Genomic DNA, 16,114 nt, shown 5'->3' with positions numbered 1-16,114 from the left:
AGAATTCTCTTAGCTGCTTCTCCCCCTGTATTTTCCTCCCTGTGACTGGAGGGAGGGGTGTTAACAGGCTTCTTCACTTGAATGTTCCCTTGAAATATTTGTTAACCACTTATGCTAAACAATCTGTTCCAGCTTGTATTTAGCTGTGGCCCCCTGAGTAAATTTCCCAGAGCTGAAGAAGAGCTCTGTGTAAGCTCAAAAGTTTGTCTGTCTCATCAACAGAAGTTGGTCCAATGAAAGATATTACCTCACCAACCTTCTTTCTCTAATCCCAAAGTGCTATCCACCAATGCATTTTGTTTGCGGTTGAAGGATCTGGAATACTGCTTTCCTCAATTTACCCAATCCCCAACATATTCAGTAAGAGCCACTCATTTTAGTGCTTTGCTGGTGTCCTCATTGTGCTAATTAGTCTATTGTGGGACTTACTGGAGATGCCCCCCTATGTTTCAAATTTCCTCTCACAGGAATCAGTTTGATTCACCCATTCAAAATTCCTGACTCTGAGTTGGTCCATTTGCTGCAGTAAAGATTCTCATCTCGTTTTGCCCAACTACCTAGTCACCAGAAGGAATCTTTTAACTCAGACACTGTACATATTCACATATTTGGAAGGCATATATGAGATGGCATTCTGAGTGCAATATTAATGTCTTCTCTTGTTTCCTCTGGTATATATTGGCAACAAACGGACTTAGTGTCCTTCATATTCATTTCCTAGTGATTTCAGCTATTGGTAGTTTTCTTGCAGTGTAAGGGGAAATGACTCACACCCTATACCAGTGTATTTGTTAGACACCCTTCTACGATTCTGTTAACCCTCAGTTGGATTTGTCTTTGGTTTGGCCAGTAATAACAGTTCGTCTTTTTTGAAACTCTAGAAGCAATTTCCTTTAAGCTGCTATCCCTCAAGGTAGTTTTTTGTAGTGACTTCCACTAGAAGAGTTGAGGAGCTGAATGCCATTCTTGTCTTATTTTCTTATTCCCCCATGTTCATTTTTTCCTTTGTAGGGTTGCCCTCCATCTCACACTTGAGTTTATCCCTAATGTGAACACTAGATTTCATATCAACATATCTATGGTTTGCCTTAACCTTGAGTGTTTTCAGAAAAGAAGACTGCACTTTCTCTAGGGTTAAACATTCTCCTTATCTTGTATTGCCAAAATTTTATTAACATGAAGCATGGTTTGTTGGCTTTAAGGCTCCAATCAAGAAATGGTATTTTAATGTAATGAGTCCCTTAAAAGAGAAAAGTGCTTCTGAGACAGCTCTTGCTTGATGGATCAAGGATTGCTCTTGCTGACCTGTGAACAGGCTAATGATGTAAGATGGCTATATCATAATTCATGGGTCTTTCATCTGTCATATTATTATAGCAATAAGTGAACAGAGAAGACAATCTATAGTTTTCTCCTTCTGCTTTCTCTCTGTGTATTACTTGAAAACCTAGACAAAGATTTACCAAAGTGACTGGTGGGCTTGAATTTCAGGGAGAGGGCTGCTTAACGCTTTCTATAAATCAAGCACCTATAAGGCATCTCAAGTTGGGGATGTAAGACTTGAGGTACCTAAAATATATCCAATTTTGAAAATCTTGGTTAGGCTTTAAGACCATGCAGGAACCTAAAGTAACGTTCATAAAATCAGGTAAAAAGTATTTTGCTGTCTCTTTTGACTCTGAGGCAGGTTTCTGATTAGATGACAAAGATTTTTTTTTCCTATCAGAAAGGATATTTTAAATGAGGAAAAATAATTATATATGAAAGATAAAAAGCAAAGTCTTGATATAAGTTTTAAATAGCATTTTTAGCAGTACTTATTCACAAATATACAACCATTAAGTACAGTAGATTCTGATGCATTTCAGTTTGTACTGAGAGTGACAACCTTTCCAGTTATTGCAGTAACAGTTATGATGTCCAATGCGGTTAGCTATGATGAACTCATAGTTATGCAGATTTGCACTGATGGGTATGCAAACACTTTAGTATGGTGTATTACTTTCTCAGTGCTTGTTCCCACAAATTGCAGTTCAAGGAGACCTCGCTTTTTAGCTAATGACACTAGTTTATGGTGCAAATTACAATATGCTATAAATATTTAAAATCCAAGTACATTATTGTGACATATACTTTAGGGACAATAGTATATATTTGATATTATTTGCTGGGGTTGAAAAGAGGGAAAAATCCTTCTAGTCATACAAGTTTGGGTTTTCCCTCCCCTACTTGATTTTAACCTGAATGTATCTAGAAATGAGGTCCTGAGATTTCTCTCCTCCCTTTTTACTGGAATCACTGTTTCCCCTGAATCATTCTCCCTCTAGCAGAAAATTACTGTAGCTGTGCTTTTTATTTCAGCTTGTTATCTTTACTTAATGGGTAGATAAGTAGTGTTCTGACAAACTGCTGATATCTTCTCCGAAGTCCAAGCATCTCACCTTGTCATCAGACTGGGAAGTCAGAGTCCTAATCTACTTCTGCATACTGGCATTATATAGTGACCCCTACAAGTCAGGCATCCTGCACTCTATAAACACAGTTTTGATGAGGATTATGTTCAGTAAAGATATTCATTTAAAACTGTTCAATTTTATTCCCCCCCTTGGACCAGATCCTGCGTTCCAATTAGGACTAAATCAAGATTTGCCTCTCTCCTTGTGGGTTGCAGAACTAGATGCTCCAAGAAGCAATCATTAATAGTGTCTAGAAATTTCATTTCTGCATCCTGTCCTGACCTGACATGTACCTAGTCAATATGGGGATAGTTGAAATCCCCATTATGATTGAATTTTCTATTTTTACAGCTTCTCTAATCTCCCTGAGAATTTCATAATCACGATCACCATCCTCATCCTGGTCAGGTGGTTGGTAGTGTATTCCTGCTGCTGTACTCTTATTATTCAAGCATGGAATTTCGGACTGTGGCACAATTTGATTCATTAAAGATTTTTCCTATATTTGACTCTATGCTTTCTTTGACATATAGTGCCACTTCTCCACCAGCATGACCTGCTCTTGTCATTCCTATATATTTTTTACCTTGGTATTACCATGTCCATTGATTATCATCGTTCCACCAACTTTCTGGGATGCCTATTATATCAATATCCTCATTTCATACCAGGCACTCAAATTCACCCATCTTAGTATTTAGACTTCTAGCATTTGTATACAAAAACTTATAACATTTATCAGTACAGTACCCACCGCAGCAGCGGGGCTGTAGGAGCTGTCAGGAGGAGGTGTCAGCCCCCGTCGCAGCCATAGAGGTGGAGGAGCTGTCACCCCCTGAAGCAGCTGCGGGGCTGGAAGAGCTGTCTGCCCCCGCCGCAGCAGTGGGGCTCGAGGCGCGATCCAGGAACTGGGTTCATCATAGCCAAAGGTTCATTATTATGAAGGGCGCTATAGCGAGGGTGTACTGAATTTAGTTGCCTGCCTTCATGCGATCTGATTAAATGGGACTCCTTTTTTCATTTGACTGTTTCTCTTCAGCTCCTACCTATACTTTACCAGCTTCTTTATACCAGCTTGAGCATTTTCAGGAAGTAAAAAGATTTGTCTGCCAACATTATGAGGTTAGCTCGATTGATAACAACAAATCAATGGCAATATTATTGCATCGCTGCTGTAGCAAGAAAATGTCGGGAGTGGTCAAACACACAAGTTGTTACACAGTTTTTATTTGAGTATGGAATAAAACATAGCCTTTGCAATGTTTTATGAATTATAGTTTTTTTTAAATATGAAAGAAAAGATATAGAAAGGGGATGAACATTATAATTATGCAAGGAAGTTAGGCATACAATAATACATAAGCTTCTGTTTAATTGTAAACCTAGACTATTTTCTTTGACTCGGGGTTTGGTAGAAAGCTACAGATCACAAAAGACAGATATTCCTGAAGCAGAGCATCAGAACTGTGAAACACTTACTTGTTACAGACAGAGCATGGCTCTGCAGGAGACTTCGAAAGAGCTGCCCTAATGAGTTAGAGTAATTCAGCAGTTGGGCAAGGATGTAATTTAATCACATTTTTTAAATTCTTTGTGCTGACCATAGTGATCTAATTCCCAGGAGTAAATTCAAAATTGATAAGAAACCTCATGAGAATCCAATCTGAAGGAACTCTCATTTGGGAATATAATACTGTGAGAAAATGGACATGTTTTCTTATGTAAGAGCCCAGAGGGCTTACCTGGTTTATGGGAGATACTTGAATTTACAAAATCTGTTTACTTTTGCACATTAGGGTTTTGGGGGTTCCACCCCCTTTATATCAGTGGAGCTGAGACGGATATTATACATTGTTGTTTTTTGATAAACAGCTTCAGCTATTGAGTTTTTATTCTCTTGGCTCAAATGTAAACTTTCCATACTTTCAAAGTGTAAAGTAGTGACAGTCTTCATGTTTTAAGGGAAAGTATTTTGGTAAGTAACTAATTGCCTTTAAGTTTTAGTAAGTGCTTCTTTGAAAACTATAATGTAGTGTGACTGAAGATGTTTAACCCTGGTTACTACTGTATGTTTCTATTAGTAGAACATCTTTAAATATTTATTGTGATAAAAGGTTGAGCAAGCATGTTTTTCCTTTGCAGTTTTAAAACCTCTTTTCCTTCTTCATATACAGGTCATGAAACCTAACAAACTTTGGCATTCCAGTGATACACAGTTTAGTACTGCAACAAGCTAGTTGTAATAGTTACTGCATATAGAAAATATTGGAATGTATGTTGTGATAGAATTGGTATTTAAAATAGAAAATAATATATAGTACCTCTTGGAATTTTAAAAAATCCTAAATTTTATGTTTTATCTCGACTGTGTCTTCAGCATAGTTTACAATATCATTATACAATACAGTTATTGCTATGTGAGTTGCAGATTATGCCATGACTAGTGTTATATTTTCAGGTGGGATTTTTTTGTTCAAATATTATGAAAAAGAAGCAAAAATGTTTCTATTCTATGTTATCATGCAGCAAATTGGAGCCTAATAATGATATCACTTAAAGTGATAGACATTTGATTTTGTTTTTCTCTTACAGAATTTTTTAAAAGAAATTAATTTACATATTTAACAAAACTCTTTTCCCCCCCCCTTCTGTAGCAAATGGTACGTGAACAATACACCACAACAACACAAGGCACCAGCCTAGAGAGGCCAGAAAACCAATATGTCTACAACATTGGCATTTATGGCTGGAGAAAGCGTTGCCTCTACCTGTTTGTCCTCCTCCTGCTTATCGTCCTAGTTGTGAATTTTGCTTTGACAATTTGGATTCTTAAAGTGATGTGGTTTTCTACAGTAAGTGGCCTCATTAATTTTCCATTCTCTTTCTAGTCTTTATTAATCATATTCTCCTCCTTTGTTTGCCTTATGACCTCACCTATTTCATATGTATGCCAGTTTCTTCTTATGTAATAACCTTATCTTTTTCTTACCTCATTAATTAGAATTTCTCATTCTGTTGGAAATACATACAGAATAGTCATCTTTTACAACATTCATCCCTCTATAATTTTAAGTCATCATTTTAAATGATGTTTATGTTGATGACCTTACATTTACAGTTAATTCAAAAAGTTCTGTAAGAGATTTTATTTGCTCTTGCCTCACAGTGTGTTTTTTCTGCCATTTACAAAGTGTTATTTCTCTAGTTTCATTTATACCTCCAGAATTCTTCAGTGTTCAAATGTTGTTCTCACTAATTCAGCTTCTTTTCCTATCTGCACTCAAACTCTGATTTTTAATCACCTATTTCCCCACTATTTAAGATTTAGCAATTGATTTAGCAAATTAATAAATTAAAGCTCAAAGTATTTGAAACTACTTTATGCTTTAGGTTAAGCAACTACATCGCTCAAGAAGAAATGTAATAACTTTTCACTACAATATGTATATTATTATCATGTAATTTTTAAATAGTAGTTTAGAGTGTAACTTAGGTTAAATCCGCAAGAGGAAACTTGAGTCAGAATACAATAAAATGCTTCAATAAATGTCAAAGCTAAGATAATTTGATCCTACCATGCAGTCTGTGATGCATAGTTGATTTGAATAGACTTATTACAAGGAAAACAATAACAGTAAATTCCTACTGTTCTGCCCCTGCCATTCTGTAAAGAGTATTATGTTCACATTTCTATCATCTATCTTTATTATGCCAGTTACTAAATGAAGGGGCATTTTATCTTCAAGGAGCTATGTCTATACTCTTCTTTCTTTTACTATAAGCAGGTGAATTTTAAGTGCCTCTTACTCAGCATAGTTATTATGATTGGATTCCTGTCAAGCTTCTTCCCCCACATAAATTCTTTTCAGCACAGTTTTTTTCATGTGTACTACAGGTACAGAAGGTCTTAGATCATGTTTAATTTTTTAAACTATTACGCAATGCATTTGGAAGATGTGCACTTTGGTGACTGCACATCATGAATCACAGTGAATGTAAGTGGCTAACATTTTGTGTGTGTGGCTCAAGTTCACAGTAAAGGTCACCCCTTCTCCACTTATTTTCCCGTGTCTTGGCACCACATGGGTGGCTCCTTTCCTAGGGGTCATGGAACATAAAAATTGGCAAAAACTCCCTCCCCTTTCAGGAATTCTCTGTGCAGGAACCCTGGTCTCTTCCTGCTTATCCACAAGGAAAGCTGCAAATGCCTCAGGATGGAACTGTAAGAGTTCTCTCCAGTTCTGTATTGCAGGACCTGTGTACCTGAAATGTCCAGCTAAGCAGTGGCCCAGCTATGTCCCTGCCTAGCCACCTACCTATTATTGCATTCCAGGGGCACCAGAACAGGGGGGCCAGCGGGCCCTAGCTCCCTCCCCCACTTTTTATGGGCTGTCAGGGTGAACAACAGAGGAGGGGGCAGAGAGGAGCTAGTGGGGGCAGAGTCTTGGAGGGAAGAGGTGGTGCAGGGGTGGGGGCTTGGGAGAAGGGGCAGTGTGAGGGTCGGGGAGCGGGGAAAGGGGCGGTGCAAGGGTGGAACCTCAGGTAGAATGTGTGGCATGAGGGTGGGGACTTGAGGAGAAGAGCCAGTGTGGGGGCAGGGCCATGTTCTGGGTGCCTCTGGCCCCCTCACTTTTAGGGCGCTTCCGCTGCTCCTGTTGCATTCCTTTTTTTCAAACCCTCCTTATTAAACTCTGGAGATCTTTTTGCAATTCACTGCTAAAGGATTGGGGTGTGCTGCTCCATATGCAGTCTCATTTCCCCCCAAAATGAGCAAGCTAAACTACAAGTTCTTCTTTGAATGCTTGCTCATGTCCACTGCTTGCTAGGGGTGTGTGCACCACATGCACAGTTGCTGGAGATTTTTCCATCTGTGGTATCCATAGGGCCTGCTCTAGTGCTCTCTGGAGCCGTGCATGTATGCGCCAGTATAAGGGGCCCTGCCAGCCCCACACCCTCTCAGTTCCTTCTTACTGCCTTTGATGGTTGCTGTAATGACCTCTCTTGCTGTGGCAAGGTTTCTTTCCCAGTGGTTGAACTTTCTCTGTTCATATTCTGTATAGTTATCATAGTTAATGTATATAGTTCTTAGTTAGAGTTAGTGTATATAGTAATGTAAATAGTTGTTCCTGTTACTAAGGCAAGTCCCGGTCCCCAGGCTTTAAGCCGTGTACCTCTTGCGGTAAGCTGATACCAGTAAGTGACACACACGCTAGCTGTCCAAAGTGTCTGGGGGAGTCTAACGTCAAAGAGAAGTGCCAGATCTGCAGGGGCTTCAAACCTCATACCAGAAAGGACAGAGACATTCGGCTGAAGGCCATTCTCATGGAGGCAGCCCTCAGACCAGTCTAGGAGCTGAACCGCTCTGAATCAGAGCTTAGTATTTTGACCCCCATGTGGAGCGCTCCCCTGGCACCGCATTCTTCCCAGCACCATTCTCCATCCCCAGTGCCAAGGAAGAAACATAAGAAACAGTGCACCGAGAGAGGTCATTCTCCAGTGACAAAGAGAGAAAGGCAGAGACAGACTGATGTAGTGAGACATACATTGGGCCACTCATCTTCCCCTGAGCCATTGATGGTGCTGCAGACTCCGCCCAGAGCGCCAAGTCCAGAATGGGACCCGCCACCAACTGCCTGGAGCAGCCTTTGGGCCAGGCGTTTGTTCATCCCTTTGATCCCAGAGGCCTTTCAGATTGTGAAAGAACTGCTTTCCCTCCCAATACCGCTAACCCCTCAAAGACCCCCTCCAGCCAAGGCGACTGGAGACAGAAGGGAACAAGGTCCGGCAAGCTCCTTCCCGGTACCAACCACTGTGGCACTGTCCAGAGGCAAGCCCTCCATGGTACTGATGCACCAGTCACTGTCCTGACACCAGTCCTCAGTCTCTCGGCACTGCCCAGTGGCTGAAGCAGGTACTGCATTGCCATGGTCTCCAGATGAAGAATCCTCTTCGGGGTCCAAAGTCTTTGGTACCAAAGTCTGTCCCAGCCTGGAGCCTCCTCCTGCACCCCAAACCTTTCATCACCGGCCCCACCCCAGAGCCTGCACCCCCAGATGGAGCCCTCACACCCCCTGCACCCCAACCCCCTGCCCAGCCTGGAGCCCCCTCCCACACCCTGAACCCCTCATTTTTGTCCCCACCCTAGACCCCACACCCCCTCCCCTATCCCAACCCCCTGCCTCAGCCCAGTGAAAGTGAGTGAGAGTGGGGGAGAGGGAGCCACCGAGGGAGGGGGAATGTAGTGAGCAGGGGTCAGGTCCTCGGGGAAGGGGCGGGGAAGGGGGCGTGGCCTGGGGAAGGGGCAGAGCTAGGGTGTTCGGTTTTGTGGGATTAGAAAGTTGGCAACCCTAAGACAGATGGTGATGAGCTAAAGCATAAGATCCATGTATGGCTGCGACCTTTAACGTAGAGGATGCGTTAAAGCAGGTTGGCATAGAGGCTTTCCTAAGTTCATAGCCTTTTAAACTTAACAGGTATACCACAACTTGGAACTTGGAAAGAACTGAAGTAACCAGTTAGGACAGAAATAACAAATGTGATACCTGACCACAAAAGGGCCAATGGACATTCGGTGGGCATTGGTTTTTTATATCAAACGGATGAAGCCATTTTGGAAATTAAACCAGATGTTTGTTGCAGTAGCAGATAGGATGAAGGGCCTCCTGGTGTCTTCTTAAAGAATTTCTTTGTGGATCACCTCCTGCATTCATATATGCTATGACTTGGCAAAGGTGCCAGCCCACGCAATGACAGTACACTCCACAAGGGTGCAAGTGTCCTCAGCAGCATTCCTGGCGCAGATTCCCATACAGGAGATCTGCAGGACCACAACATGGTCATTAGTTCACACTTTCATCTCACACTATGCTATCACACAGCAGGCCAGGGATGATCCTGCATTTGGCAGAGTGGTGCTACAATCCACGAATTAACTCCCATTCCTCTCCTAGGAAATGCTTGGGAGTCACTTACTTGGAATCAACACGAGTAAGCACTCAAAGAAGAAAAAACGGTTACCTATCTTTTCGTAACAGTTGTTCTTTTAAATGTGTTGCTCAAGTCCATTCCAAAACTCACCCGCCTATCCCTCTGTCGGTGCCAGCCAGCAAGAAGGAACTGAAGAGGTGGCAGGTTGGCAGGGCTATATATGCAGTGGCATGATGGCCCGACTCCAGGGGGTGCCTGAACGACCCAAAGGATATCGCTAGGGGGGAAACCTTCCATAAACTGTGCACGTGGTGCAAACACACCTACTTGGAATGGACATGAGCAACACATCTCAAAGAACAACAGTTATAAAAGGTAGGTAACTGTTTTTTCCTCAGAGGGGATCATGAAAGAGCCAACTGTGTGGTATTGGTCACAGGAAAATCCTTTTTCACAATAACTCTTGCAGGCAATTATCTTATACCCTAAAGCATGAGATTTAATTACCTTTGTTTTTATTTTAGTTTTCATAGTTGCAAATGTTAATGGAAATAAAATTATCCAACCCTTTAAAAAATCCAGCTCCTGAACAAGTGGACTGTATGCTGTATTAGTTAATTAGATCAATCAAGTAAAATCTGTCAGGTATAATGATATTTTTACTTGCACTGTATTATCCAGCCATTAGATGTGTCTCTGGGTACATGTAAACTCAAGATGGAGCTAGTGTGCTAAAAATAGAAGTGTAGCTGCAGTGGCAGAAGTAAGGGGATGGGCTAGCTGCCCCAAATACAAGTTCTGCCTGTGACCCAAGGTATGCACTCAGATGACTAGCCCATCATGCCGTCTGTGCCGCCATTGTTACAGTTATATTTTTGGCATGCTAGCTTGATCAAAGCTAGTGCACATACATCTACCCAAGCTGAAAATAACATCTAGCTCAAGTATAGATGTATCCTATGTGGTGTATAGAGCTCCAGAAAATATGTGGTCCTTTTTGAACAAGGAAAACAAAGCTGAAACTTGAGCTGTGTTGGAAACCAAGTTTTTTAACTATAGTTGTAGCTGTTTTCTTCAGTAAATCCCTCCCTCCTGTTTAAAAATAGAATATGACAGGACCTAAGAATATCTTGTACATCTGCATCTTAAATATTATTCTCATTTAAGATAAGCAAACCTCAGCAGGTTGAAAAAAACAAAATGCCAAAACATTAGAAAAAGTCTCAAGGGGCATGAAGGACAGAGGCCATAACAAGGACGCACAGCAGTGCTGGGTGAAAATTAAGGAGCTAAGGCAAGCCTACCACAAAACCAGAGAGGCAAATGGAAGGTCCGGGTCAGAGCTGCAGACATGCCACTTCTATGCTGAGCTGCATGCCATGCTAGTGGGTGCAGCCACCACTACCCCAACCCTGTGCTTTGACTCCGACAATGGAGAATCATGCAACACGGAAGGGGTTTTGGGGATGAGGAAGATGATGATGAAGAGCTTGAAGATAGCTCACAGCAAGGAAGCGGAGAAACCGGTTTCCCCAACAGCCAGGATACTTTTTCACCCTGGACCTGGAGCCAGTAACCCCGAACCCACCCAAGACGTGCTCCCGGACCCTGAGGGCGGACAAGGGACCGCTGATGAGTGTACCTTTGTAAATATTAGACATGGTTTAAAAGAAAGCGTGTTTAATGATTAATTTGCCCTGACATTCGTGGCCAATAGAGCTACTGGAAAAGTCTGTTAATGTGTATGGGGATGGAGCGGAAATCCTCCAGGGACATCTCCATAAAGCTCTCCTGGATGTACTCCCAAAGCCTTTGCAAAAGGTTTCTGGGGAGGGCTGCCTTATTCCATCTGCCATGGTAGGACACTTTACCACACCAGGCTAGTAGCACATAGTCTGGAATCATTGTATAACAAAGCATGGCAGCGTATGGTCCCGGTGTTTGCTGGCATTCAGACAACATCCATTCCTTATCTCTCAGTGTTATCCTCAGGAGAATGATATCATTCGTGGTCACCTGGTTGAAATAGGGTGCTTTTATTAAGGGGACATTCAGAGGTGCCTGTTCCTGCTCGGCTGTTTGGCTGTGCAGCTGAACAGAAATGTTCCCCGCTGTTAGCCACGCAATGGGGGAGGGGTGAAGTGATCATCCCAGAGAATTACATGTGTAGGAGGGAGGTTATTTGGGTTTGTGCTGCATGTTAACCCGCAAACCGCAGCCCCTCCTTTTAAATGGCCAACCCATTTTAAATAGCCAACCCAACAGCTGCTTGATATGGGAAATGGGGGCGCTGCTGTTTGAAACCATTTCCATATGTTATGAAAGTTAAAGAAGCCAAAAGGCTGTGGCTTACCATGGCTGCCTGCAAGCTGAATTCTGTTGCCTGGCACTGTGTGAGTGATCTCTCACACCAAACCGGCAGGCCCTCTGTGACAGTGTACCCCATAAGGCTTTATGGGGGGGGTGCTTATAAATGTATGTATGACATAACTGGAATATGTTTTGTGCTGCCTATGCCATGTAATATATCTCCATAAAGGTTATGGTCTACTATATCTATTCATCCTATTAGTACATATATATCATTTTCTACTTGAGGTTAAGAATATGGGCTGTATGCTTGCTTGGTTTCTAAGTAAGCTTTGTGAGGCATTTGGTCAGCTTCTTTAGGAAGGAATTCACCAGGTTAAGTACCTGATCAGGAAACACTTGGGGAACAATGCATCTTGGAATGCTCCAATCCACATAAGAAGTCTTCCTGGAGACAAGCAAGATACCATGTGGACAATGGCTTCGGCCTGTAAAGACTGAGTCATGCAGGGACATGTGACTTGCCCAGGTGACTCCAAAACTCCTTCTTTGAGCTGGACTTTGCATAGGAGTGAGGAGGGGGGTCTCCACCGACAAGAGAGAGTCTATTTAAACCCGTGGGAGACCCCTCCATTTTGTCTTCAGCTGACTAAGGAAGGAACCTCTCCACCCCCTCAGGATACTTGAAGGGAACTGGAACAAAAGACAGTAACTATAGGGGGTGTGAGTTATTGCTGGACCCAGGCTAAAAGGAGATTAGCCTGTAAAAGGGAGCATTCTGGAACTGGTGAGGAACTTATCTGTATTTAGTTTGATTAGACATAGATTTGCGTATTTTATTTTATTTTGCTTGGTGACTTACTTTGTTCTGTCTGTTACTACTTGGAACCACTTAAATCCTATTTTCTGTATTTAATACAATCACTTTTTATTTAATAATTTACTCAGAGTATGTATTAATACTTGGGGGAGCAAACAACTGTGCATATCTCTCTATCAGTGTTACAGAGGGCGAACAATTTATGAGTTTACTCTGCATAAGATTTATAAAGGGTAAAACAGATTTATTTGGATTTAGACCCCATTGGGAGTTGGGCATCTGAGTGCTAAAGACAAGCAAACTTCTGTGAACTGTTTTCAGGTAAACTTGCAGCTTTGGGGCAAGTGATTCAGACCCTGGGTCTGTGTTGGAGCAGACAGGAGTGTCTGGCTCAGCAAGACAGGGTCCTGGAGTCCTGAGCTGGCAGGGAAAACAGGAGCAGAGGTAGTCTTTGCACATCAGGTGGCAGCTCCCAAGGGGGTTTCTGTGATCCAACCCATCACACCCTCAATATAAATAAGAGGCAAAATGCGACCTAGTAACAAAAGCACATGTGCTGTGTAATGTGAACAGCAAGGTTTAACGGGAAAGAGTGATCCTATTGTTCTCTAAAATGTGTCTTTTTAACTACCAATCTTCCTTTTCCCCCATCAGCTGAAAATGTTTCTCCTTCGCAGAGGCTAGCGAAGATTAGAAGGAGAAAAAAAAAACACTTGGGATGACATGTTCTCGGAGCTACCAGGAGCACTGACAGCTTTTTTGCTGCTCTAGGCGGCGGAAGGTCCCGCCCCCGAAATACCACCAATGACCGGGGAGGCTGAAGATCCGGCCGCCGTGGTCGCTGCCCCCAAAATGTTAGCGCCCTAGGCGACCACCTAGGTTGCCTAATGGGTTGCACTGGCCCTGGGAGCTACAGATGTCCTCTCACGCTGACAGAGCACAGCAGAATGCGTGGAGGCAGACAATGTCAGAGTGCAGGACAGCACAATATGAACACAAGGAGAGGTGGCGGGCTGAATCGCGGGCTGAAGAGAGTAAGTGGCGGGCTGAAGAGGATTGGTGGTGTCAGATTGCTGACAGAAGACAAGAGTCAATGCTCCGACTGCTGGAGCATCAAACTGATATGCTCCAGCGTATGGTTGAGCTGCAGGAAAGGCAGCCGGAGCACAGACCACCGCTACAGCCTCTGTGTAACCAACAGCCCTCCTACCCATGTTCCATAGCCTCCTCACCTGCCAGACGCCCAAGAATGCGGTGGAGGGGTCTCCAGCCACCCAGCCACTCCACCCCAGAGGATTGCCCAAGCAACAGAAGGCTGGCCTTCAATAAGTTTTAAAGTGCAGTGTGGCCTTATCCTTCCCTCCTCCTGCACCCCACTTGGCGCTTACCTCCTCCCCCCCCCCCCCGGGCTACCTTGGCAGTTATCCCCCTATTTGTGTGATGAATTAATAAGGAATGCATGAATGTGAAGTAACAATGACTTTATTGCCTCTGCAAGCGCTGATCAAATGGGGAATGGGAGGGTGGCTAGCTTACAGGGAAGTAGAGTGAACCGGGGGGGTGGTTCATCAAGGAGAAACAAACAGAACGTCCACACCGTAGCCTGGCCAGTCATTAAACTGGTTTTCAAAGCTTCTCTGATGCACACCGCGCCCTGCTGTGCTCTTCTAACCGCCCTGGTGTCTGGCTGCGCGTAATCAGCGGCCAGGCGATTTGCCTCAACCTCCCACCCCATTTATGTACAGGCGTGACTACCTGCCCTTTCCTGGTTACTATACGCGGCCAGTCCGCATCCACATCCAGTAGTTAAAAAAAAAAAATAAACTAATAATTTAAATTGGAATTTCATCCATTAATAAGTATTTATTATATAATTAAAACCGTTCTATTGAAGGACAGATATTAAATAACACTAAATATGTTAATGTTCAAAACAATATTAAAAATTTGAAAATTTAGAGCATGGAAACCAAAATAGCTAAAATTTAGTTTTGGCAAGATACACGGAATGGAAACTCCGGGATCTTTACCTGTCACTGAATATAGCCATCATACCGATAGTGGAATATAAAACAAGTCTACATATACTCTCCTTAAAATTTTTACTTCTGTCCATTCCCAATAATTGTAACAAATCATTATTACCTTCACTCCACTTGCCACGCGCCCCAAGCACAAAACCAAAGAAGTGGATATTTTTACCTCCCGTTAAGTTTTTAATTTCTTCCTCTAACTCAAGATAATAAGCCACCTTCTCACTGTGGGCTTGTTCCAAACTTCCGGCATTATCCTCCCATCGCACTGTAACATCAACCACCACTGCTGTATCTCCTTTTATAAATATAATATCCGGCTTTCTTAACTCACCCTTACTATTTCTCAAATGGGGCTCTATCATTGCCTTCCACCCTAATTTACCAACCTTATCTACAACTGCAGACACTACTCTATTATGCCTTTTTATCCTAGCATTCTTAGTCTTATAACATTGTCCTGAGATATGGGGAACAGTCTCCCGCACTTTACCGCACCATCTACAAAGAGCATTCACACCTCCTCTTCCTCTTGCTAATGTCTCCCTAGTAGGATAAATATTTGCCCTAAGCTGCAATGCTGCGATATACGCTGACGATTTAACTTTACTAGAGTTTCTAAAAATCGAATTACTAATTAAATCATTTTAAAAATATTTTATCCCTACTCCCTGACATCTCAGTTCCGACCATCTTAAAAATTCCTCTTCCCTCCATTTCTTGGGATGAGATGTTACTGCACTAAATAACAATATTTTATCCACAAGATTTTCTCCTGCATTTAGATAAGATAGGTCCATCCAATCATCTCTCGAGACAATATGTCTCCTCCATTTACGAATTAACATATTTGGGATTTGCACACTAAACTTAGTGAGAGCTAAACCACCATCCCTACCTCTAGAATAAAATATCCCATCTGTGGTACACTGAGGTAAATGTAAAATCTCTTTAACTATTTTTCTAACTAACACATCAAGATCATCTAAAAGATTAAAAGGGGGTTCTATTAAAAGAAGATTATAAAATAGCTTCGGTAAGATGTATGTCTGTAAAATTAATATTTTTGGGGCCAGTTTTAATGGGGCCTTAATTAAATTCTCACTCCAATCTTTCAATTTTTCTTTAAGTACCGGTCCCCCTACACCTATCCAGGGATCTATTCTAGCCCCTAAATATTTTTCAAAATCCCCTGGTTGAACATATTCAATCTCCTCTGACCCTATCTGCCAATTTCCTTAGGATTAACTACATAGGTTTTATGTTTAGTTAAAATATGAAAGCCTTTCGTTTTCTTCACATTAACAGAGAGATTAGTATTTTTACAAAACTCCTGTAAGATACCCAAATTTTTGATCATTCCTTTATATGAGCTGCTTAAAATTGCCACATCATCGGCAAAAGCCAATGACGTGACACTATTACCCTTAACATAAAAACCACTTCCTTCTACTTCTAATCTAGTTAAAAGGGGATCCATAGCAATATTAAACAAAATTGGGGACAACGGGTCACCCTGCTTGACCCCCCTCCTAATTAAAATAGACTCAGTAGCTTCATCACCCACC

General features: G+C 42.2%; 1 protein-coding gene across 6 annotated transcripts in view; it reads left to right on the top strand.

Annotated features, from left to right (window-relative positions):
• The window catches only part of SGCG (sarcoglycan gamma), a 174,196-nt gene that overhangs the window by 45,377 nt on the left and 112,705 nt on the right, over positions 1 to 16,114 (top strand). For all 6 annotated transcript variants that reach the window (XR_010601004.1, XM_065595033.1, XM_065595020.1 and 3 more), the window contains one exon: positions 5,111 to 5,308. Coding sequence is in view for 5 of the 6 variants with exons in the window: in XM_065595033.1 (XP_065451105.1) it covers positions 5,111 to 5,308 (198 nt within the window). In the remaining variant the exon portion in view is untranslated. The remainder of the gene's footprint in view (positions 1 to 5,110; positions 5,309 to 16,114) is intronic.

The sequence above is a fragment of the Chrysemys picta genome, chromosome 1 (assembly GCF_011386835.1).
Source record: "Chrysemys picta bellii isolate R12L10 chromosome 1, ASM1138683v2, whole genome shotgun sequence".
NCBI lineage: Eukaryota > Metazoa > Chordata > Testudines > Emydidae > Chrysemys > Chrysemys picta.
The sequence above is the reverse complement of the archived record's forward strand: the minus strand, read 5'-3'. Positions and strand labels throughout refer to the sequence as shown.